This window comes from Zootoca vivipara, chromosome 4 (assembly GCF_965207765.1).
Source record: "Zootoca vivipara chromosome 4, rZooViv2.hap1.1, whole genome shotgun sequence".
NCBI lineage: Eukaryota > Metazoa > Chordata > Lepidosauria > Squamata > Lacertidae > Zootoca > Zootoca vivipara.
This window is the reverse complement of record NC_142587.1, coordinates 77365315-77388276: the sequence shown is the minus strand read 5'-3', so window position 1 is coordinate 77388276 and position 22962 is coordinate 77365315. Positions and strand designations below refer to the sequence as shown.

The following is a 22962-nucleotide window of genomic DNA, read 5'->3' as shown; positions in this document are numbered from 1 at the left end:
TTGTGCAGTCTCCCCTTCAATCTCCTCCCTGCTACAGCCCCTGCCTGCATCCCCCCCAGCTCTGCTCAGAAGGACTGGGGCTCTGGGGCCGATGGTGGAGGTGGGCAGGGGGCTGCGGGGGGGGGAGGGGAAAATTGTTTCTGCTAACATTGTCTGCTCCCCTGGCAGATGGGCACAGCTGGGCTTCACCCATAAAGCCCAGTAAAAATACAGTCAGTAGCATAAATATAGTTTAAGTACAGTCAGGAAGCAGAGATCCAAAATTAAACCGGCACAGTAGCCCTTTAAAACCCTGGCAGAATACAGAAGTTTTTATAAGCCCTTTCTGTCCCTGCAGAGCTCATCTGGACAGTTTTACTGCTGCAGTTAAATCTCTGGGAAGTGGAGAGGGCCACGCAGTGAACAGGGACCTCATTTCCTTTCGAGAGTGCAATGCCATAACACTGCATGCTCTTTTCTAGGCAACATTGTTTGTGGCACAACAAGAAAAGATTAGTGAAGCTTAGGAAATGTGTGTCCTCCTCTCCAGAGCCAAGGTGTGTGTGTGTGTGTGTGTGTGTGTGTGTGTCTGTCTGTCTGTCTGTCTGTCTGTCTGTGGGGGGAGTTTAATAAATGCACAAATGGAGGAAGCTTAAATATTACGCCTGATAAAGCTAATTCACAAGCCACCACTCTTCTGTTCACTCAGCTTGCATTCAAGGTTCCCCTGTGTACACTAAACCAATGAAAGAATAGGAGAAACTGCTTTATAGTACACGCTTCAGCAAGCCGTCATCTTCTCTTTATTTGAAGATTCAGGCTGCAACTCTAGACCCAGTTTCCCCGGGAGTAAGCTTGATTGAACTCAGTGGGATTTACCTTTTTGAGTAGATGTACCTGGGATTGCAATTGTGCTGTCAGTCAAGCATTTTATTTGAACTTTTTTTTAAAAAGGAAAAAGATGGTGAGGTGAATATATTACAGCTCCAAATTCCTAGGCTGGGGAGAATTCAGTGATTTCGAGAGAATAGAGACTTATTTAGGCTGGGGGAGGGGGATATCTTCCAGCTCCCTTTATAAACCACAGGGCTTGTACCCACTAGCCAGAACCAATTACAACTTCCTTCTCTCACCTGCTTTCCCCCCTCCCCCTTGTAAAGCATGTACAGAGGACCAAGGAAAATCCAGGATGGCTGGGATTTTGATTGATGCTCTGCCCATCCATGCATAAGAACATGAGAGATGCTGAGATTTTACCCTATGGAAAACACCACACGAGGTAGACATAGCATTTCCCACCTTGGGATGCTGCTGGTTCTAAAGCATGAAAAACATGAACATGATGTGCCATGAAACGATTCCGGATCTTAGCAAGAAAATTACAAAAGAAGAAAACCCTTCTTTTAAAATGATGGACTATCTTCAGTGAAACAAAACTGAATCCCACTGTTACTATTCTTACATATCAGAAAAATCACACACACCCCTTTCAATAACTGGTGTTATTTAAGACGTTTAGACTGCAGCCCTGGGCTTGGACTTCATGGGAAAATGCAACTTGCTGCTCCTGCCGGTGTCTCCATTTCCTCCTCTTACTTTGAGGCCAGCTGATGTTATGTCTTTGCTGGTAAATCCAACAGCAATACGAGAAGGGATTTTGTTGTTGATGCTGCTGCTGCTAGTATGATCTCAGCAAACACATTAGACTTGGGCAGGGGTCCCCAAACAAAGGCCCGGATGCGGCCCAATCGCCTTCTAAATCCGGCCCGCGGGTGGTCTGGGAATCAGCATGTTTTTACATGAGTAGAATGTGTCCTTTTATTTAAAATGCATCTCTGGGTTATTTGTGGGGCATAGGAATTCATTCATATATTTTTTTCAAAATATAGTCCGGCCCCCCACAAGGTCTGAGAGACAGTGGACTGGCCCCCTGCTGAAAAAGTTTGCTGACCCCTGGACTAGGGCTTCCCAAACCCCCAGCTGGTTTTAGGACTACAATTCCCATCATCCCTGACCACTGGTCCTGCTAGCTAGGGATGATGGGAGTTGTAGTACACAAACAGCTGGAGACCTAAGTTTGGGAAAGCCTGCATTAAGCCAGACTTTGAGTAGTTTAAAGGCCTGATAGTCCATATTCACTGCTAATAGAAACAACCCCAGTACTTACACTGATATATGTGGAGGAACGTTTCTCCTAATTTGCTAGTGAGCAGTGGCTCAGGCAGGTCCCTGAAAAACTGCTTTACCATATCTGCCACATCATACGCTGACTGGTCTTCATAGTTGACATTTTCAGAAGAGCTTTCGTTCATGTGGCGTAAGGCCTGTATTCGGGATTTCACACCTGACTTTCGGAAAAGACCCACCTAAAAGATAAGCCACATTCTGTTAGCTATGTAGCCATTTGGCATCATAATCAGTGAGAAAATAATAATAATAATAATAATAATAATAATAATAATAATAATAATAATAATAATATTTATACCCCGCCCATCTGGCCGGGTCTCCCCAGCCACTCTGGGCAGCTTCCAACAGAAGAATAAAAGACAATAATCTATTAAACATTAAAAGCCTCCCTGAACAGGGCTGCCTTCAGATGTCTTCTAAAAGTCTGGTAGTTGTTTTCCTTTTTGACATCTGTTGGGAGGGCGTTCCACAGGGCAGGTGCCACCACCGAGAAGACCCTCTGCCTAGTTCCCTGCAACTTGGCTTCTCGCAACAAGGGAACCGCCAGAAGGCCCTCGGTGCTGGACCCCAGTGTCTGGGCAGAATGATGGAGGTGGAGACGCTCCTTCAGGTATGCTGGACCGAGGCCATTTAGGGCTTTAAAGGTCAGTACCAACACTTTGAATTGTGCTTGGAAACGTACTGGGAGCCAATGTAGATCTTTCAAGACCGGTGTTATGTGATCTTGGCGGCCGCTCCCAGTCACCAGTCTAGCTGCCGCATTCTGGATTAGTTGTAGTTTCCGAGTCACCTTCAAAAGTAGCCCCATGTAGAGCGCATTGCAGTAGTCCAAGCGGGAGATAACTAGAGCATGCACCACTCTGGCTAGACAGTCTGCAGGCAGGTAGGGTCTCAGCCTGCGTACCAGATGGAGCTGATAGACAGCTGCCCTGGACACAGAATTGACCTGCGCCTCCATGGACAGCTGTGAGTCCAAAATGACTCCCAGACTGCGCACCTGGTCCTTCAAGGGCACAGTTACCCCATTCAGAACCAGGGAATCCTCCACACCTGCCCGCCTCCTGTCCCCCACGATACACATTATACAGAAGTATCTTTAAAAAACAACAACCTGAACCACAATTGCTGTAATTAAATAAGGATCAGGGCATATTCCAGTCAATTGGTGACTCCAAAGATATGCAAGCTGCTCTCTACTCATGGAAGGTAAGAGGATAGTTTTGCAGATTTCTCTCTCCTATGTCACCCAAAAATCTACTTCTTTGGATTGCCGAGAGACCATCTGGAGCAGTATGGGGAGACTACAGGAGGAAAGGGGGAATTGGGGGGAAAGCTCCCCTATTATTTCTGTGAATGGACTCCTCCACTGTGAAAAAATGGGACATTCTGTTTGCAAAAGGAATACTCTGAATCTGAGTCGCTTCAACAGAATCTATAGCTTCCTCCATATTTTATTCATGTGGTCATTTCCCTACTTTTGCACAGTTTTGTGGTCCCAACATCTGATGCCTCTGTGCTGTGCATAAATGTTAAGAGATTAAGGTAATGTGACAAGAACATCTGTACTCCAATGTTTGTAAACATCATCAAAACACTTTTTTAAAAAAAGCAAAACAAGGGAACACTAAACTGGTCACTGTTTAAAACCTAGAAATTCTGAGTAAACGGGCACATCACGTGGTGTCAAAATGGTCTCTAAAAAGGTCATTTCCCATATAAGCTACACAAGAAGAGACCCATTAAATGGGGTGGCTGCAATTTTCCCACCTAGAGTACAGTTCTATCTGCCTGTAACACGCAAACCTCTCCCTCACACACCCTTATCAGTAGGTTTACTAGACTTACCTCAGCCTATTCACGTGACACTATTGAGTCTATAATAATAATAATAATAATAATAATAATAATAATAATGTTTATACCTTGGCAATATGGCTGGGTTTTCCCAGCCTCTCTGGGTGGCTCGCAGCATATATGCACTAGTTCCCTTTTTATGTTTCTGAAAGCCACAACAGAACCAGTGGTGGATCCAGAACAACTGTTTGCCCAGCTACCCTTGAAGCGGAGTGAAACATCACCATCCGAAGTCCACCACAGATGAAATCAAGTTCCCATTGTGCTGCACTCTCTCCAACCTTTAGGCAAAATCTGCTTGCTAGTATGATAAAACCACACTGCTCTCATATGATACGGATTAACTACCTCAACAGCAGACTCCTTAACTCTTGCAGAAGGTGTGTATATTGGCTGCCAGCTCCAGATCTCCTTCCAGTCTGTCATAGTCTCCAACCCCAAGTTGTGCTATCTTAAGTCATGCTGTGCTGTCAGTGGTTTCTGATATCAAGGCCTTACACACCGAAGAAAAATATCATTTTCTCTAAATAAAACGACAACTCAAGCATTTTCAAAAAGTGCTGAGGACCCATCTTTGTTCATTTTACAGGTAATCCATGCACTCCGACTGCATTTAGCTGCTTTGTTTGTTTTCAGATTTTTATTTTATTTTCAATCTTTTTAAATAATTTATCTTATATAGTTCTTTGTTCTGGTATTGGTGTCAATGAAGTGTGGGCGAGAAACCTTTAAATACATAAATGAAATAGCTCAGCTACTGTGGCAGACAGTCAGAGAAGATTATTTCTACCTATATCATAGATTGGTTGCCAAGGAATAGCTGGATTTGAAGGACATAATTTTCAGACTTAAGTCTTCCAGGCTCTTTTCTATCCTGTTGCCTTAGCTGGGAAGAAGATGTAGTAGGGATTAGTTACACAGGCTTTCTGTGATACATATATATTTCCCCCATGTGCTTTCTTCTGCAAGAAGCTGATAATTCCTCAAACGAGCTTTTCTTGCAGCTCGGCACAGCACTGTCCCTTTTCCAGCAGTTCTCATAAATGGAATGCCCCTGGGGCAAATTCCTGTGTACAAACCACATTTTAATTCCCAAGTGAAGTTGTGTTATACCACTTGGGATCTATTAAGGTTATTTTTCCTCATTTCACAGTAGCAGGGATGACGACATAGTGAGGGGGTGGGGGAAATCTATGAGAAAAAGAGATTGGGCATGTTTCTGTTTTCAAATTATAGAACTTAAGTTTTCTTTTGACTCACCATATATATTTGTCTCAATTATCATTGCACTGCTTGACCCAGGACTGGTGTTTCTTAATAACTATATTGATGGGTTTACATTTTGCACAGCTTATTACAGTTATAAAGAATCCGAGTTCTCTACTAGAAACAAATGTTTTACTGATTGAAAACTGACTTTAAATGCAAACTTTAAAATGCTATATACAAAAAGCCTCATGGACTAAATGTCAACACAAAAAGCACTGTAAATAGCTTTGCATTCCAGCATAATTTATGGTCAAATGTGAAGGTTGGAGTCAGAGCAGAGCAGAAAACCAACAATAAGTGACTGCAACTTATTTAATACTAAAAGACTGAATTTGTTCTAAGCTGCATCCATCTCTTCATCAGTCTGAGTAATAGAAACTCTTGTGCCAAACATTTAAAAATTCAATATATAAAAAAGGCTAAGCTCTGAATCTATAGTGGCTTGTTACTTGCTGTTCCTCATCAGTAACCAGTCTGCAGCTAATCATTGTTTGAACCCATTTTGCTGATCTTTTATGCCTGAGGTTTATTTTGTGATGCACTAGAGGAGTTGGTATAGGTTATGGTTGTGTTAAACGCCTTGGGCATCTTAATGATCTACACCACCAGGTGCCATAGAAAAGCACTAGATATATCAAGAGATCCAACGCACCCTGGTCACCATTTCTTTCAGCTCCTGCCATCGGGACGGAGATATAGAACAATGCAGGCAAGAACGAGCCATCTCAGGAACAGTTTCTTCTCTAGAGCGATTTTGGCCTTAAATGGAAAGCCTGGACTTTGAAGTTATCTAATTTTATTTGTTATTTGTATTATATTTACTGTTTTTAATTAGGTTTTGTAATTTTGGATTATGCGGAATGCTTTATCTGAGTGGATGTAGCAACCGAGTAATTTCGTTGTTCCCGCAAGGGGACAATGACAATAGAGATATCTTATCTTATCTTGATAGAAAGGCAGGATAGAAAACCAATTGTTGTTGCTGCTATTATACTTAAGAGGTTCCTTCAAACTATTTCTGCTGCTGATATGATTCACGTAAAAACTTGCTGTTCCATGAGAAAAGCTGGAGAAGAAAGAGAAGCTTTTTCAAGGGGGGGGGAAGAGCCTTGGAGCACTGAAGACAACCAGTGGGCCTTTATGTTGCTTACCCCTATTATATTTTATTTCTTGGAACTATTAATAGAAAACAAAATATATTGCACAATAGTTAATCCCATCTCCTTCAAAATCAGAAAACAATGAATGGAAACCCCTGGGTTTTACCTTGTTTACTGGAGAAAAGATTGCAATGGATCCCTCTAACACTCCAACACATACTTGCATAGCCTATCAATAAGCTTATATATAGCTAGCGCAGAACTGAAAAATAATGTATGTGCCCTCGATCCAGAGCTTTTTGCACATATCCACTGCTTCAGGCTCATGCACAGCAGGTCTTCCAAACCATCACTCTTTGGGACCATTTATACAATTGCTTACAAAATGGCATGAGGGTGGTGGAGCAGACATTTGGGAATGTTGGTAAATGGCACTGCCTTAGCTTGCAGCCAGTATTTACATGCTGGCTCTCTTCTCTTGCCTTTCTCTATCTCCCTCTTTTTTGAAATGTTTTTCTCATCACACACAATAGAAGAAAAACATTAGCCCATACGGTTTCTCAGTGCTCTGGTGTGTCCAGCCAAAAGGTCAGAGCACTTGAAGCTCACTTTAAAACAAGTCTCTCTCAATTACACTTGAATCAGAAGCAAGGATCAAATTCCATGGAAGCAGAATTAAATCTCTTGCTGCATTACACCCTGATGCTGCTAATCTCTGTTATTGGTCAATGATTTTTGTCTGACCTTTTTATTTATTTTTTTGTTCTTTGAAACTGCTAAACTGCACTCCCAGATATGCTACTGAAAACCCAGTAGTAATGAGATGTAAGCATTTTTTTCTTGGTAGGGTAAGCCAACTGGTGGTAATCATTACTGTAAGAGAGCAGGTCAGAGAGGGTAACTGAATTAATAATATATTACTGGTGCAGCTCACTCCTTTTTAATAAAGGTTGTGCATGTCTCTAAAACCAGAATGAGGAGATGGGGGTTCGTTGTCCTTCAAGATTCTCAGAAGACAGACAACCTCTATCCATAAAACAATTGAGTTTGTTTCATCTACTTTTTTCTGATGTCTTTTGCTAGGAAGCTTCAGATTTGGGCAAGGGGAACATAGAGATTAATTTCTGGGTGTGTCCACAACCAAATATACATGAATAGTAGCCACAAGACCAATGTCATTCTGTATTCTAGAAGAGACAACATTTTAGTTCTACAAAAAACAGACAAGTCCATTGTTTATCTGTAAAATGGGACTAACAGTTTCCTACTTTCTAGGGTTGTAGTAAGGGCAAGCACAATAAAGACAGTATATCCTTCTCAAATTAAAGTGTGCTATGTAAATAATAATTTTTAATGGCAGCCATAGGGCTAGCACACACTACTAAATCCTTAAAACTGTCTAGTCATCCTCGAAGGGACATTATGATACTCCAAACAATAAAACCAAAGGCATAAAAACCCACCTCGTGTAATTTTAGCTGGGGAAAAGCTGCTATAGGAGTTTGTATGCTCATAAACCTACAGACATGAATAACCTACCTGATCCAGGCAATGGTTGCGTAAATATCGCAGCGCTTGTTGTATGCTCTGTGGAAGGGGCTGCCCTGTTCTTTGCACATGAACTATTAAAGGCACACCAAATATGTTTTTATCCTTGTAGTCTGGAACTTTCATCCTCTTCATGAACTTTGGTACAGACCTAATGATGATAATAACAGTACAAATCAAAAACAACACAGCTGTGTATCCTATTAAAAACTATTGCTATGGTGGACATGCATCATTCCTCCCTGAGCACGCAGTGTGTGGGTGCTGTCCTGAGGCATGAAACAGGTTTCTAGCCGTGCAGCCCCTGAGTTGTTTGAAAGATCAGAAGTCACACATTTGCAGAAAAATAACAGCCTAGTCAATTCTCACACCCACAATCAATCAATAACCCACACCAACATTCCCCACGTAGCCACTGGGTTGCTACAGAATGAGGATTGAACAGGAACCAAAAGAAAAACTTAAGAGCATAAGAAAAGTCTGGCTGGATCAAATCAAAGGTCCACCTAGTCCAGCCTCCTGTTCTCACAGTTGCTAACCAGATGCCTGCATACAGGACTTGCATGCAAAAGCACTCTGCTCACTTGTGGTTCCCAGCAGCTGCTCCTCAGAGGCCTGCTGTTTCCAACACTGGAGGTAGTGCATAGCTAGCATAGGTTATGGTAGAGGCAGCAAACAACCCTTTCTTTACTTTGGCTGGTTTACATGACATATAATTCCAGCTGAAACATCTAACCCCTAAAGATGCACACCGCATTTAATGACCTGCTTCTTTCCCATAAGTGTTTTGGTTTGGGCATTTGCTTCTCTTTCGATGACATATGCTCTGTATGGAAGATGAACTTAGTCGCTGCATTTCTCTAGTCTTCCAGGAGCAGCATAGAAGGGTTTGATAAAAAGGAGCAGCAAAGATGGAAAAAGGAAAGAGTTAACTGGGAGCAAATAGGTTTTGTTGCTACAGCAGAATTTATAGAGGCTTTACGTTTTGCACATTTTATGCTCTCAGTAGTGGAACTGCCATTGGCAATCAAACTTATTTGTTCTACAAGAGAGCATCCTCGGCAACACAGCTTTCAACTAGCTGAGCCCGACACACTTCCTTAGAAAATGCTTGACAACTTGAAGTGCAATAAATAATGGCAGAAGATTAAACTTGAAAGCATGTAGAGTTAATTTCCTCAGTGTGGCTCATTATGTCTGTAATCTCAAATTGCATGATTTATCATTACCATTCAATTTTAGAATTACAGTGAGGGAACATTACATGCCAAATTCGAAGCTCAAATAATGGATTATGGGGAAACTCTCAGGGTTCTGCTTCAGTTCAGTGAGTTTTTATTTCTGAAGCAAACAAATGCAGGAAATAGAAATGCCACAGGTGTAACTTTGTGAGAAACATCATTTTAAGTGGAACTGAAGCAAGTTTCACCTGTGTGAGGTGGGAAGGCAGACACGGTCAAAAGAAGCCACGTGAGGAATACAAGAGAGGTGGAGATACCTAAGGAAAAACCATCTTCCGCAAAAGCTGCTGCTTGCCTTCTATCACTGTGCCATTGAGAGCATGCTCACTTATGGGTTATGCGTGTGGTACGGAGGCTGTACTTCCCAGGATAGGACAGGGCTGTGCAGAATTATAAAAATAGCAGAGAGCATTATTGGCTTCTCACTCTCCACCTTAGAACAAATCTATATCGCCAGCTGCCACAGGAAAGCACTAGACATATCAAGAGATCCATTGCATCCTGGTCACTGTTTCTTTGAGCTCCTGCCATCGGGACGGAGATACAGAACAATGAAGGCGAGAACGAGCCGTCTCAAAAACGGTTTCTTCTCTAGAGCAATTTCGGCCTTAAATGGAAAGTCTGGACTTTGAAGTCATCTTTATTTTTACTTGTCATTTCGCATTGCATTGTTTAATTACTGTTTTGTAGTTATTTTAAATTTATGTGGAGTGCTTTATCTGAGTGGATGGAGCAGCCGAGTAATTTCGTTGTTCCTGCAGGGGGGCAATGACAATAAAGATTGTCTTGTCTTGTCTTGTAATCTATTTTACGGGCCCAGGGCAACCAGAGGCAGTGGGAGGGGGCTGCTCAAGTAGAAAGTTAGGATTCCAACCAGTGCCCCTGATTGCTGTGAGGGGGCGGCTGGATGGGGCAAAGGCCTCTCTCCACCCAGCTCTATTGACCTCTGGAATTTACTGATCCTCCAAATGGAAGTACTGCCTGCCTGAAGTTTGGATTGCTCTGCTAGTCGCCAGTTATCTTCTCCTGTCATGCAGGAGAATTAGGTCCAACTCCTCAATGGGGAGCTCCTGCTTTTGCGGAGACTCTGCAGTTCATTAGGAGAGCACATGCGTTGAGTGTTGGAAGCTCCTAGATTCTGTTCCCTGAATCTTCAGTTCCCTGAATCTTCGGTTGTAAAAGGATCACACATAGCCGATGATGGGAAAGAACAATTTGCGTAGCAAATTATTATGGGCTAGATAGACAAATAGTCTGACTTAAGCAAAGCATCTGCCTCAGGTGGTAGAAGCTGGAAGACAGTGACTGAGAATGAGATCTCTTCTTGTTCCCCTAGGTCAGTGCCCCAGAGGTAGCATTCTTTGCTTGCTGCTGGCCATCTATATTTGGCCTAGATGCTATCTCCAAACGCTTCACAGCTACTGCCACTGGACCAAGAGAGCAGGCAGACATTCCAGGCCACTCACTGGAGCAGGCATCACACATACATTGCTCTCTCATGGCAAACAGTGACTGGGTTAGCTGAGATGTCCTGAGAGGTTAACATGTGAAGAGGGAAGAGTGTAGCAAATCAGGCCAAATCTGGACACTCACATCCTGTGATTCATCGCCCCCATTGCTATTATTATTATCTTTCAGCCTCTTCTCTTTCCTCTTTATTTAACTTAACGGATAATTCTCTCTGCACTGTATATTTTCTGAATGGGTGATATCTAGCACAAATCTCTGAATGGGTGATATCTAGCACAAATCTCTAAATATTACTTTGCAGTTGAACAAGTACATGGTACAGCATATAAACGGCAAAGCCCTTCCATTAATTTAAGGGAAGTTTGGTTACAAACGTGGTGCCTGTATTTATTTCTCTTGATTCTTTTTTATTATAGTTTTACTACTACTGCAGACATGGAATCTCCTGGGAGTGCTCTGAGACAGCCTTTCTGAATTATGCTTCCTGGGTGACTAGACCCAAAAGTAACAACTTTGCTTTCCTTGCCTTTGGCTGTAAAATGAGAGCAATAATCCTTAGCACTCTCACAGAGGCCACTGAGATGCCAGCTAATGCTATTAAGTACCGTACCCAGCCAGAATATGTTATGTTAGAACAATTACTGTGGGCAAATTTTATTTGTAGACTCTGGAACTGAACTACTTTAAGTAAACCTCTCTGCGCAATCTACAAGACCATGGCTAGAAAACTGAAACTCACAAGTGCGTGCCCTAGCACCCTCATCTCTGAAATCTTTAATATATGCAGAGGAAGAGATCTGAATGCCATTTCATGAAGATGATATTACAGAAGAAAACCTCAGTGTAGATGAGACAGAAGTGATACCGACTACAGCAAGAAAGAATATTAATAATTTGTGCTGCAGTCTGTGCCAGTTCCAGATTCCCAACTAAATTTCCCCCCAGTATTTTATGCTGCATGACATACTTAGATGGCTGCATAGTACGCCCATCTGATTCTCTGATCTTGTTCTAGGGAGATCCAACTTTTGGTTCATAATTTACCCCACATCAACAGTTTACTCACAGTAGCAAGGCAGTGATAGCAGCATCCTGGAAATCGCTGAGAACCATTTTAATACCACCCTGGTATGAACTTGTAGGAGTTTTAGTATGTCTAGCAAAACTTGCATATTAAGTTTATTGAAATGTGGAGTTTATCTATAAATTTGTAGAATATGAAATGTCAAGGTAATATGTAACTATGTATTATTTTCATTGCTATAATGCCTAACCAATATTGTTGCTGTTTTTTTAAAATTAAAGGTAGGATTATTTATATATTATATTTGTATTTTACTATTATTATTTTACTTTTTTTTTGGAAAAAGGAACTTACCCTCAATGTTTTTTCTTCCCAATGTTCCAGGCCCTTCCATTTACTCGCCACACATTTTAGGATTTCGTAGTGGGATGGGAGTAGACACATCACTATTCCCTGCCTAATTCTAAATTAGTTGCAGAATCAATTGACCTTTTACCCTTTAGGTAGCAAAAGAACAGAAACCCTGAAACTTCTGTAATGAGAATGCCAACCAATTTTGCACAATGAACAGAAATGGCTGTAAACTGGCACTGTAATTGCTCTGGCACTGCCCCTGTTAAACAGTCAGATTTGGGTTTAGACCCATGTAACAGGGTAAGGCGATCTCTGAAAACTCACACCAGTTCTATCAATATTTCTAATGAAGCAAGTATTTGGCACTGTAGTGCTAATGCGTTCTATCAACAGAAGGATTTCTGCTTGTGCAATGGAACTCTCCCTCTTCTTCCCCTGTGCGCCTCCTAAAACTGTTCTTGGGTTTCCCTCAACCCTCTGAAGGTTTGGGGAAGAAGCAGGGTGCACGTGGGGAGAGAAGAGGAGGGGAAAGCTCCGTTGCACAAGTGGGAATCATTGCACTGATGGAATGTGGTAGCTGGATGCTGCCCTTGGTCCTGAATGGAGGTGCCACCCTCTAAACATATCTGCAGCACCACCACATGTGTACAGTGGTACCTCGGGTTAAGCACTTAATTGGTTCTGGGGTGCCATTCGCACCCCGAAAAGTACTTAACCCGAGTGGCAATAGTGTGTGTGTGCGACAGAACCTGGAAGTAAACACTTCCGGGTCCGCGGAGTACGCATCGCGAAAGTACACAACCCGCAGCGTACTTAACCCGAGGTATGACTGTATAATGTTTAAATAGCCAAAACTTCTCTTCCTGACGAGGTAACAATCTTGGCATGGACCCTTGGACCATTAGTTCACTTCCCACAGATGGAAATAGGATTTTTTTTTTTGTAATTTTAGAAATACAAAATGGGTTTTCACCATAAAAGCAAAATGAAGGTTCTGTCATTGGGCCCTTTCAGAGGTCTAGAGAGACTGGGGCTACTTCCAGCTTTTGAGATCCCCTCGTCATAATAACAATAACAACAATAATTGACAGCATACGAAAAAGAGTCACCCCCCAAAAAGAGTGCCTTTGGGGAAGGGTCACCCAAGTAGACCACCTGCTTTGCATGCAGAAGGTTCCCGATTCAATCCTTGGCATCTCCAAGTAGGGCTGGGAGCATCACCTGCCTGAAACCCTGAAGAGCTGCTGCCACTCACCACTGTGTAATCTTGTGTCATCATGTCCTATGCATTTTTATTAAGATTAAGATTAAGATTAAGATAATCTTTATTGTCATTGTCCCCTTGCGGGAACAACGAAATTACTCGGTTATCACATCCACTCAGATAAAGCATTCCACATAATCCAAAATTACTACAAAAACCTAATTAAAACAGTGCAATATGGTACAATATAACAAGTAAAATAAGATGACTTCAAAGTCCAGACTCTCCATTTAAGGCCAAAATCGCTCTAGAGAAGAAACTGTTCTTGAGACGGCTCGTTCTTGCCTGCATTGTTCTATATCTCCGTCCCGATGGCAGGAGCTCAAAGAAATGGTGACCAGGGTGCGTTGGATCTCTTGATATGTCTAGTGCTTTTCTATGGCACCTGGTGGTATAGATTTGTTCTAAGGTGGAGAGTGAGAAGCCAATAATGCTCTCTATTTTTATAATTCTGCACAGCCCTGTCCTATCCTGAGAAGTACAGCTTCCGCACCACAGGCATAACCCATAAGTGAGCACGCTCTGTATGGCACAGTGATATTTAGGAACATTTTTAACACTTTAATTTGGGAAATTCTGTATCAGTTGAGGACGGCAACAACAACAGAAAGTCTTTATACCAAATCACATCTCTTATTTGCTTAAAGTCGGAACCCAAAGTTAAAAATATCTGCACGCCACATTTTGATCTGTTGCGAATTAAAACGAGTTGCAAAACTTATCAAAAGCTAAAATTTGAATTTTCCTTTCAGTTTGAGGTCCAGGCGAAATGAGCCTTCCAGACGCTCCCCCTGATTAGCCCTCTCTGTGTAATCCAAACTGCCCAAGAGAGTTGTCAATGTACTGTACGTTTCAAGTAAAAACAACAACAACATGGTCGCAAGGATGACCTTTAAACTAAATGAAATAAATAAACAGGAAGAAAAAAAACCTGCTGCAACAGCCATTGCCTGGCTATATCAAACGCTTTACCAAAAAGATTCCCCCATGTCAAAATGCATATTGATGAAACAAGTTGTCTTGATTTTACAATGAACATAATTTTTAGGCCTCATCAAGGCAGTATGCTGAAAAAAGTACTATGTTAGTACTCACCAAGTCCAGCCATGCTTGTTTGACATGGAGTATTTTTCCATGATGGCAGTAAGACGAAGCAGAGAAAATTTTTGCAGCAGATTTAACTGAGCAGCTGACTGACTGCTGATCTGCAGTGATCCTACGGCATGGCACAGTTGGTGAGAGATTTGAAAACTGTGCCAACGTAATCGCCTTTAGATAAACGAAGTAAAAAACAACAGAGTAAGAAGTTTTATTATGGTGCTATGTTTGAGGCCCCTGAGAGATTTGCTCTTGCAAGTATACAGGATTGCCTTCCGTTGTCCATCCATACTGGTTGTTTCTACAGTCTACTCTCCACATTTAACTAACATAAAATCAACCCATTTGAAAAAGTCTATATGTCTGAGAAACATTACAGTTATTATTAACGTTCATAAAGTAGAAAATTGCAATTTACTTTTGCTCCAGTACATCCCATTCCCAAAGAAATTGATGCATCATCATGACCACAGGACCAAAAACTCTATCTATCTATCATCTATCTATCTATCTATCTATCTATCTATCTATCTATCTATCTATCTATCTATCTATCTATCTATCTATCTATCATCTATCTATCATCTTTGGAACTTCATGAAGCAAGATTTTCAAATCTATATACAATTATTTTGAAGGGTACAAACCTGTTTGGCCTTGTAAGAGATGCTCCAACACCAGAATCTCTTCTGTCCCTAACACCAGTGGCTTCTGATTCATTGAGAGATGTCCCATCTCTGTCCATATCACTAGGTGTCGTCCGGCCATCCGATACAGAGTTCTGTTCAAACTCTAATGCAATCTTGACTGGTGACCGGAATGATAAAGATCCACATTCACCAATGGATAGATCGTTGTTCTTCAGCTCTGGCAATATGTTTTTGGACCAGTCGTCTACGGATTCTTGAAGCCCATTGACCTGCTGCAAAATGTCATCTAGATGAGGAAAGAGATTTTCCCTTTCCAAATCTAGAAGGTCTCCAGTACTGGCATATAAGTGGGAACCTGGAACGTTGTCATAAATGCTAACTCGACTCTCCTTTGGACAGATAGCAAGGGGATTGGACTCTTTGGGTGTCAAGCACTTCTGATTGCTTAGAGAAATACTGCCTGTCCTCCAGTTCACACGGTTGCTGCTATCTGTAGGGGAGAGGCTTTCTATGGAAAGTGCCTTGGGAAACGTTCCAGGTTTGTGGTCCTTCGGAATATGGACAACTAGGTTCTCCTGGGAATGAAATTCATTTCTACGATTCTGATCTATCACTTGCCTCAGTGCTGCTCCTGCAAGAACATCCAGGTCCTCCAGGTACATGCCGCCTCGTTTATTTGATTCATGGTATTTCCGTTCCTTTAAGGAGGGAGTACTTATGCCACTACTGCTAATCTCTGACTGGCTACTCTCACTGCTGGATTTAGCAGAGAAGGGAAACGTTTGCTTGACTGCGTTCTGAGATGTTATGTTCTGGAGGTTTCCATTCCCAATTTGGACACATTGCATTTCCTTTAGGGCTTTTGGCTCATGCTGAAGAACAGGTCTGCCTATCACCAAGTTACTAGTCCTTGTGGAGCCTCTCAATTTTCCATGTGCCCCTTTGGCTTTGAGTGTTTCCATACGCTTCAGAAAGGTTTTAGCTCTGGTCTGTGTTGGTTTCTCATTGCCAAGGTGATGAGAGTCTTCTGGAGGATGGTAAGGGGTGGTGCCAACTGAGGTGGAGTCATGCAAAAGAGCGTTTTCTACACAATATTGTCCTGAACAGTCAAATGTCTCCCTGAGAAGGTTGCTGGCTCCAGAATGACTTCGATGGTCACTTCCCCCACTACTCTCGCTGTGAATAGATGAGACGTCAGGTTCACTCAGATCAGTAAGCACACTTTCACTGCTGGTGGTGATTTTCATCTTAATGTCCCCCAAGGACCCATGCTTGTCTGACTGATGAAGTAAGGTGTCAATGTCGTCCACCCGAGACCATCTGCGGCTGGTCCTTTGGAAAGTCCATTTGTTACTGATGGCACAAAGGTCTTCTTCATCAGAGTCTTCACTCTGAAAAACAGCACATAGATAAATAGAATGTCTTTCCCCTCTTAGCGTTATAGACTTTTTTAAAAAAATGTGATGCAGTTAAAGTTAAGCAGGCTGGATGATACTGTACTTTTTTTCAAAGATAATGGATTACAGCCCTCCTTTCTTCACTTTCTAAAATTCCAGTACAGGCTTTGAAATGCACAAATAGAGCTGTTTCACTGTGAAGTCAATATCCTTCAACATTAGCTCATTCAATAGATCCACTTGGAATGCACTCTCCCCCTCCCTCCCTCTTGCCTGAGAGCTTCACAAGCAAAAATCTCATGGACATTTACCAAATAAAATCACTGGGGGAATACAATGAAACAGCTGGAACAATAAATTACGTATAATGCATTGCCATACACATTCTAATTGGATGACCCCGTCCCATGTGGCTAAGTGACATGATGTTTCTGTTCTTACTCTAATGGTAATATTAACTAATAATTAGGAAACTCAAATGTTATTTGAGAACTGGAAACATCACTGTAGTCCCACAATAGTCCTAAAGTCAAAACATAAAGAAGGCCTATCTTGACACTATCGGGAATGTAATTGTGGGCACCTCATCAAGTGCAACAACTGGTGGACCCAGATGCACATCCCTGTTTAGTTCAATAAACTTTATATGAGCACCACAATGGATTGGTTTGCATACCATATCAAACCATGGTTTAGTGCTAAGTGCACAAGGATGAATGAGCCTGAGTAAACAAGCCTGTGTATGCCTCTCTCCTCCTGCGCAGGCAAGAGAAGGACTCTACTACTGTTTAGTTTCACTTCCAACAAATCCTGTCTTATATTATGTATGAACCAGAGATTGTGCTTTAAAACAAACAAAGTCATGAGTTCCATCAGGGGAAAAGGTGGAGTGAAGAAGAAGAAGAAGAAGAAGAAGAAGAAGAAGAAGAAGAAGAAGAAGAAGAAGAAGAAGAAGAAGAAGCTGTGCTTTGAAGTTGGCTTGTCAGAAACTTAATTCCTACAGACAGAAAGTTAATTCCTACATAATTCTAAACTAGGAGTGTTTGAATGAAAAATGAGAAATTAAATGCTAGCAAAGTCCTGCTCCTGACTGCATGAAAGAAGAAGGGGGAGCAGAGGGTGTAAACCCAAAGCTTCACTTGAATTCATTCTAGTGCATGCTCACAGCACCAAACCACAGTTTAGTGTTACAGTATGTGCAAACCAGTTCAGTGTAAATACAGGCGTGCATCCTGAGTCACACTTGCAACAGTCGCGGAAGGCTAGTTACACCAGGTTGCGTAATCCTCAAGCCATTTATATATAATTAAGTCTCATATCGGGAAATAACTATACATGGTTTGGTATAAATCTAGGATCCCTCTATCAACCAGCCCCAAAACATATTAACAAATATAAATACCCCTCATAGGCTGCAATTCTAAACAGCGCAACTTAATTTCATGTAAACGTGCATAAGACTGTGCTGCACAATGTCAAATGAACAATGGAAGATGAGAAACAGTTCACAGAGAATATGGTCAGTGGTGGTGGTAATATAATATCTATACACCAAACATACAGAAAACATGTTTTGGAAAGGGAAAACTTATGATACTGTTTAACATCAACTAAAGTTGGTGGGAAATGAGTTCCACATTCCATCAGAAACTATGTGGGATTGTTTGTTGAACAAAAACACATTGGGTTTAAACTCAAGAGAGCTATAAGCAAAGCTTTAGTAAACTAGCCACCTATGGGTACTGCACACTATCCATTATAGATGAATGCTATTCCCATGTGCCTAACATCTAGAACTGGGACCCATGGATCTAAATTGTGAGTTTGCACATCAATATCTGATTCCCGCTTTTCCAACAGCAATGTTGAGCGCAAGGTGGCTCACAATAATAATAAATTTTTAAAAAGAGCAAATGTTACTATCACTATAATTATCCTAGCAAAACCACAACAGCCTATAAATAGGGCAAAAAATAATAAATAATAATCAAACAATTAATACGATTTGCACATTAACATAAGAAATAATCCCCTCTGCTGGATCAGGCCAGCTCTCACTGACCTGTGGAAATTCTGCTACTGGGACCGAGCACTTCCGCTCCTGTGGTTTCCAGCAACTGGTATTCAGAAACATACTGTCCCCAGCTGTGGAACCACAGCATAGTCATTGTGGTGAGTAGCACTGATGGCCTTGCCATCCATTCATTTGTCTCAGCCACTGAAGCCGGTGGCCGTCCTTACATCTTGTGGGAACCAACCCTGTAGTTTAACTATGTCCTCCACACAGTACATAGTCTTCCCTTGTCCTTCCCATCGTTCTTATATCCAGAGATAGCTGTGTCCCATTAACATACAAGGAAGAAGCTGCAGCTTCTGCAAAATTGTGCTTGGAACCAACTCTTCGTGGACAGTGCAGTTGTACCTCGGCTCCCGAACGTCTTGGGAGTCAAACGTTCCGGCTCCCGAACGACTGAAAACCAGAAGTGAGTGTTCTGGTTTTCGAACATTCTTTTGGAAGCCGAACGTCCAGTGTGGCTTCCGCTATTTCCCCCCGGCGTGCCTGCGCAATCGGGAACCAATCAGAAGCTGCGCCTTGGTTTCTGAACCTTTCGGAAGTCGAACGGACTTCCGGAACAGATTCCATTCGACTTCTGAGGTACGTCTGTATATGGACTTTGTGGACTACACACTAATTGCCCACCACAAAGCCCCATGCTTTGCACTACATGCTGTGCATTTATAGAACAGAATTGGCTGGAAAAATCCAATTTATTTATCTATAAAAATAGGTTCATATCTCTATTCTTAAGAAACAAAATCAAAGCCATTTATAACAAACATACACATCTACAGTAAAAATCACGTAAAAAAATTAATCAGAGATCAACAAACCATGGCAGATATATTTTTCTTAAATGGCTCCATAAGCTTGGCAGTACAGAGGTTTTCAGCAGATGTTTAAGGATTGAAACAGAAGGTGGCTGCTGAATCGCTATTGGCAGAGCACCCCACAGAAATGGGTTGATGACCCTAAGCGCTCTGTTTCTTGTTGCTGTCAGATGAGCCTTGCCAACTCTGAGGATGACTAACCTACAAACGATCTCAGTGACTGAGCTGGGATAGAAGGGTTTAGGCAGTCTCTAAGATACCCAGGACCTATGTTTTTCAGGGCTCTGTAAATTCATACAATTATTTATGGACGTTGGAAACTATCGTCATCCTGGAAAGAATTCCCACTCTTAGAAGGAAAGCTTTAGCCCATAAACTGAAGTCACCAGATTTTTTTTTTTAAAGACATGGGCTTGGATCCTACATAGATTAACAAAGTTTACAGTAAGTAAAAACAAAATTTAAAAAAACCTTCCAGTAGCACCTTAGAGACCAACAGCTTAGAGACCAAGAGTAAGTAAGTTTTCCATCCAATCTGCCCCCTGCCCCACAACTTACCACCCCCATGCCCACCCCCACATTGCTCAGGAGGGTTCTACTGATCCTTCCTAGAGGGTTTTTCAGGATGTGCAGTGGCTGGGGGAGGAGGGGAGCCTCCTGTTTTGTCTGAACCACCAAACTATTATTGCCAGTATCAGAACAATCCAAAATATTACTGAAGCTGATTTAATACCCTGGCTTGTTGTGAAGTTGGTAACTGTAGTTTCCCAATTCAGAAAAAAACCCAGGAAACTATGGTCAACTAGAAGTTTCCTTGCTTAATCATGACTTGCCTGAAGGGGTAATCAATGGGGTTTCAAGCAGGGGGGAAAGGGTTCACTCATATCTCAGCTTATTAAGCAGGGATGTGATCATCGAAATGCAGCCACTGTAGCTGACAATAGTGTGTGCTGGCAGAATTAAAGATAATCCCAAGTTAAACAAGCTAGCTGGCAATGTAATTTGACTCTGTTCTGAAAATTATATCTAACAATAAAGAGCATAAGCCAGTTTCTGTGTGTAATCAGTTGGCCCTTTCATCTGAGAAAACTGCCAAAAATGACACTAATTATCACCAAGCGTGATGATATATTTGACTTTATTCACTAACAATACAGCTGAGATAGCAAACCATTGTCCGGTATGAAAGGAATTTGTTATCTCGCAGTGGCAATTTTACACCTGGGCTTCTCTCAGGCGTGTTCCTTCTTGTGCATGAATATTGCCATTTTGGCTGCCTAAGAACTGGCACTTGCAGAATTGAGTTCACGGTTAGCAAATGATGGACTGCAGCCTTCCAGTGCAATCTCTGTGTGTGACAAAGGGCAAAGCTAAATGCTTTCCCACATTCCCCAGCACAGTACTGCAATGCTCACAGGGATTATCCTGCGAAGGAGTAGTTAACTTTGCCCCCCAGGACACCCCCATGCTTGGTTCTGAGGAACTTGCTATATGGATCACTCAGCCTTCATTGGTCCTCATAATCAGGGAGTACCAGCACAGAGTGAAACATTCCCCTTGTGGTCTCTTCCAATTCTATGATTCTATAGGAATGCTTTGATGGTGTTTCCTGCTTGGCAGGGGACTGGATGGCCCTTGTGGTCTCTTCCAAATCTATGATTCTATGAGTGTCTGCACTATAGACAGGAGTGCCTGCTCCTAGGGGCTGAGGCAGTTTAAGCCCCCAGAGTATTTTTTTGAGGAAGCTGAGCCCCTTCAATATTCAGAGGGTGTTCAGTTCTGCCTCATGGCTCCTCATAGCATTGCACAATCCACATGTTGTTGCAGCATCATGTACATGACATCATGCGGTGTCATGCGTGAGCCCCCTCAATCCTCTTAAGATGGCGCCTGTGACTGCAGATGTCTGAAGCACTGACCAAGTACACCTGATCCCTTGAATTTGAACCACTTCCCACACAACACATTGCCCACAGACAGTGTGTGTTCATGTGTGGCCTATCAATGATTGTCCCCACCCTCTTTATGTCTGAATCCAAGACAATACAGCGGTCAAGGAAAGTAGCCACAGTGTTGAGTGAAGCCAAGGGCCAGGCCCATCTGTGATATTGCCTTCAGAGTGGTGAGAGCTGTACATTGATTCCTTATATACACAAGTCCTCTGTATGCAGCTAATAACTAGTGAGGTCTCGTGGTTAGAAAGTTGGACTTCTACTATGGAGACCCAGTTTCCAATAGCCGTTCAGCCAGGAAGCTTGACTTCACTCAACTTCTGCACCCGCTTTCTGTTTTTAGGATAAGACACATCTAGACGAGTAACAAAAAAGTGTGCACAGCTCGCCATTATGAATGAGATGAAGGCTTAGCTCAGGAAGGCCGACAGTGTTTGCCAAATTGTAAAGGCTCAGAAAGAACGTTCTATACTTAGCATCTTTAGAGCTGGTTAAAAATAGAAGAAAGCTAGAACTGAAAACATTGTTTCCTCAGGTGGATGTGGGTGCCAGCAGAATGCATGAGTGTAGCTGTCTTAATGGATTTTCCCACATTTTTCCTTCACAAGGGCTGTGACCCTACAGCTGGGGAAGACAGTAATTCCAGCTGCAGCTTTGTGTCTATCCAAATAACTTAAGGGCAAATTTTCTTCAAGAGGATTTCAAAACATAAGAATATGCTTCAAATGAAGTTTAATGTCGGGCGCTAACAGTTTGTTATGTAGAACTATGTGTTAATTTCCCCACTGATTTCAATTGGATTACAGATTTGCCTCATCTTCTCTCCCAGAACGCCTTGCAGTGACCCATTTATATCTTCCATCTTTGATTGGCCTTCAGCGCTAGGCTATTCAGCAGCTTAATTGACTGCTGTTTTTCTGAGACATTCAAGGAGATGTGGAATATAACTGTTCCAAGCTTTCTAACCATCAGTGCTTGCTTGGCTTTATGTCCCAGACATAATAAATGGCAAACAGAGTTGTTAAAGAGAGGCAGTAACCATTATGTGATGAGATATTTTCCATCCTTACAGATATGCAGTGGAAGAGAGAACTATAAAATAACTGTGAGTCACTGCCTAACCATATTTCTTTTGTCTGCAACTGATTTCTGAGGCCACAACCAAACAGCAGCTTCCGCTGGGGACTGTAGCACTAAGTAGGAAGTGGGGGGAAATGGTATCTTGAGGAAGAGGCACCAGGTAGCTAATACCACAGCTGACTTGCACTGCAACACCTGCATCCCATAATGCGGACTGCAGATGTTAGGAATGTTTATCCAGTGTATATGCCACTTGCAACCTTCTCCAACCCAAAGCACCCCATGTTACCAACATTCTAGCATTCTTTCCAATTCTGCATATTTGCCTCCTTGTCTGCATTGTAAGATAAAGCTTTTCTGGTCTTTGCTTTTATTTTATTTTTACTTTTCTGGTCTTTGCTTTTATCTTTTTCGTTCTCATTTTCAGTTGCCTTCACTTGTTCTCAGTTATGTCAACACTGATTGGCTACGCTTGAAATTCTATGAACACTTACATGGGAGCAAGCTCTACATCAAGATTTACTACATTGTGGCATCCCTTTATCTACAAGGTGATTGCTGATTGGCTACGATCATCAATGTGACTAATCCCAGAAGGAGAAA

The 22962-nt window shown here is 42.1% G+C and overlaps 1 protein-coding gene across 4 annotated transcripts in view; it reads right to left on the bottom strand.

The window, feature by feature from the left end:
- Positions 1 to 22962, bottom strand: part of STARD13 (StAR related lipid transfer domain containing 13) — a 217677-nt gene that overhangs the window by 12121 nt on the left and 182594 nt on the right. For all 4 annotated transcript variants that reach the window (XM_088668228.1, XM_035115924.3, XM_035115923.3 and 1 more), the window contains 4 exons: positions 15039 to 16432; positions 14389 to 14562; positions 7932 to 8091; positions 2147 to 2345 (listed from right to left, as the gene is read on the bottom strand). In XM_088668228.1, coding sequence (XP_088524354.1) covers positions 2147 to 2345; positions 7932 to 8091; positions 14389 to 14562; positions 15039 to 16432 — 1927 coding nt within the window. The remainder of the gene's footprint in view (positions 1 to 2146; positions 2346 to 7931; positions 8092 to 14388; positions 14563 to 15038; positions 16433 to 22962) is intronic.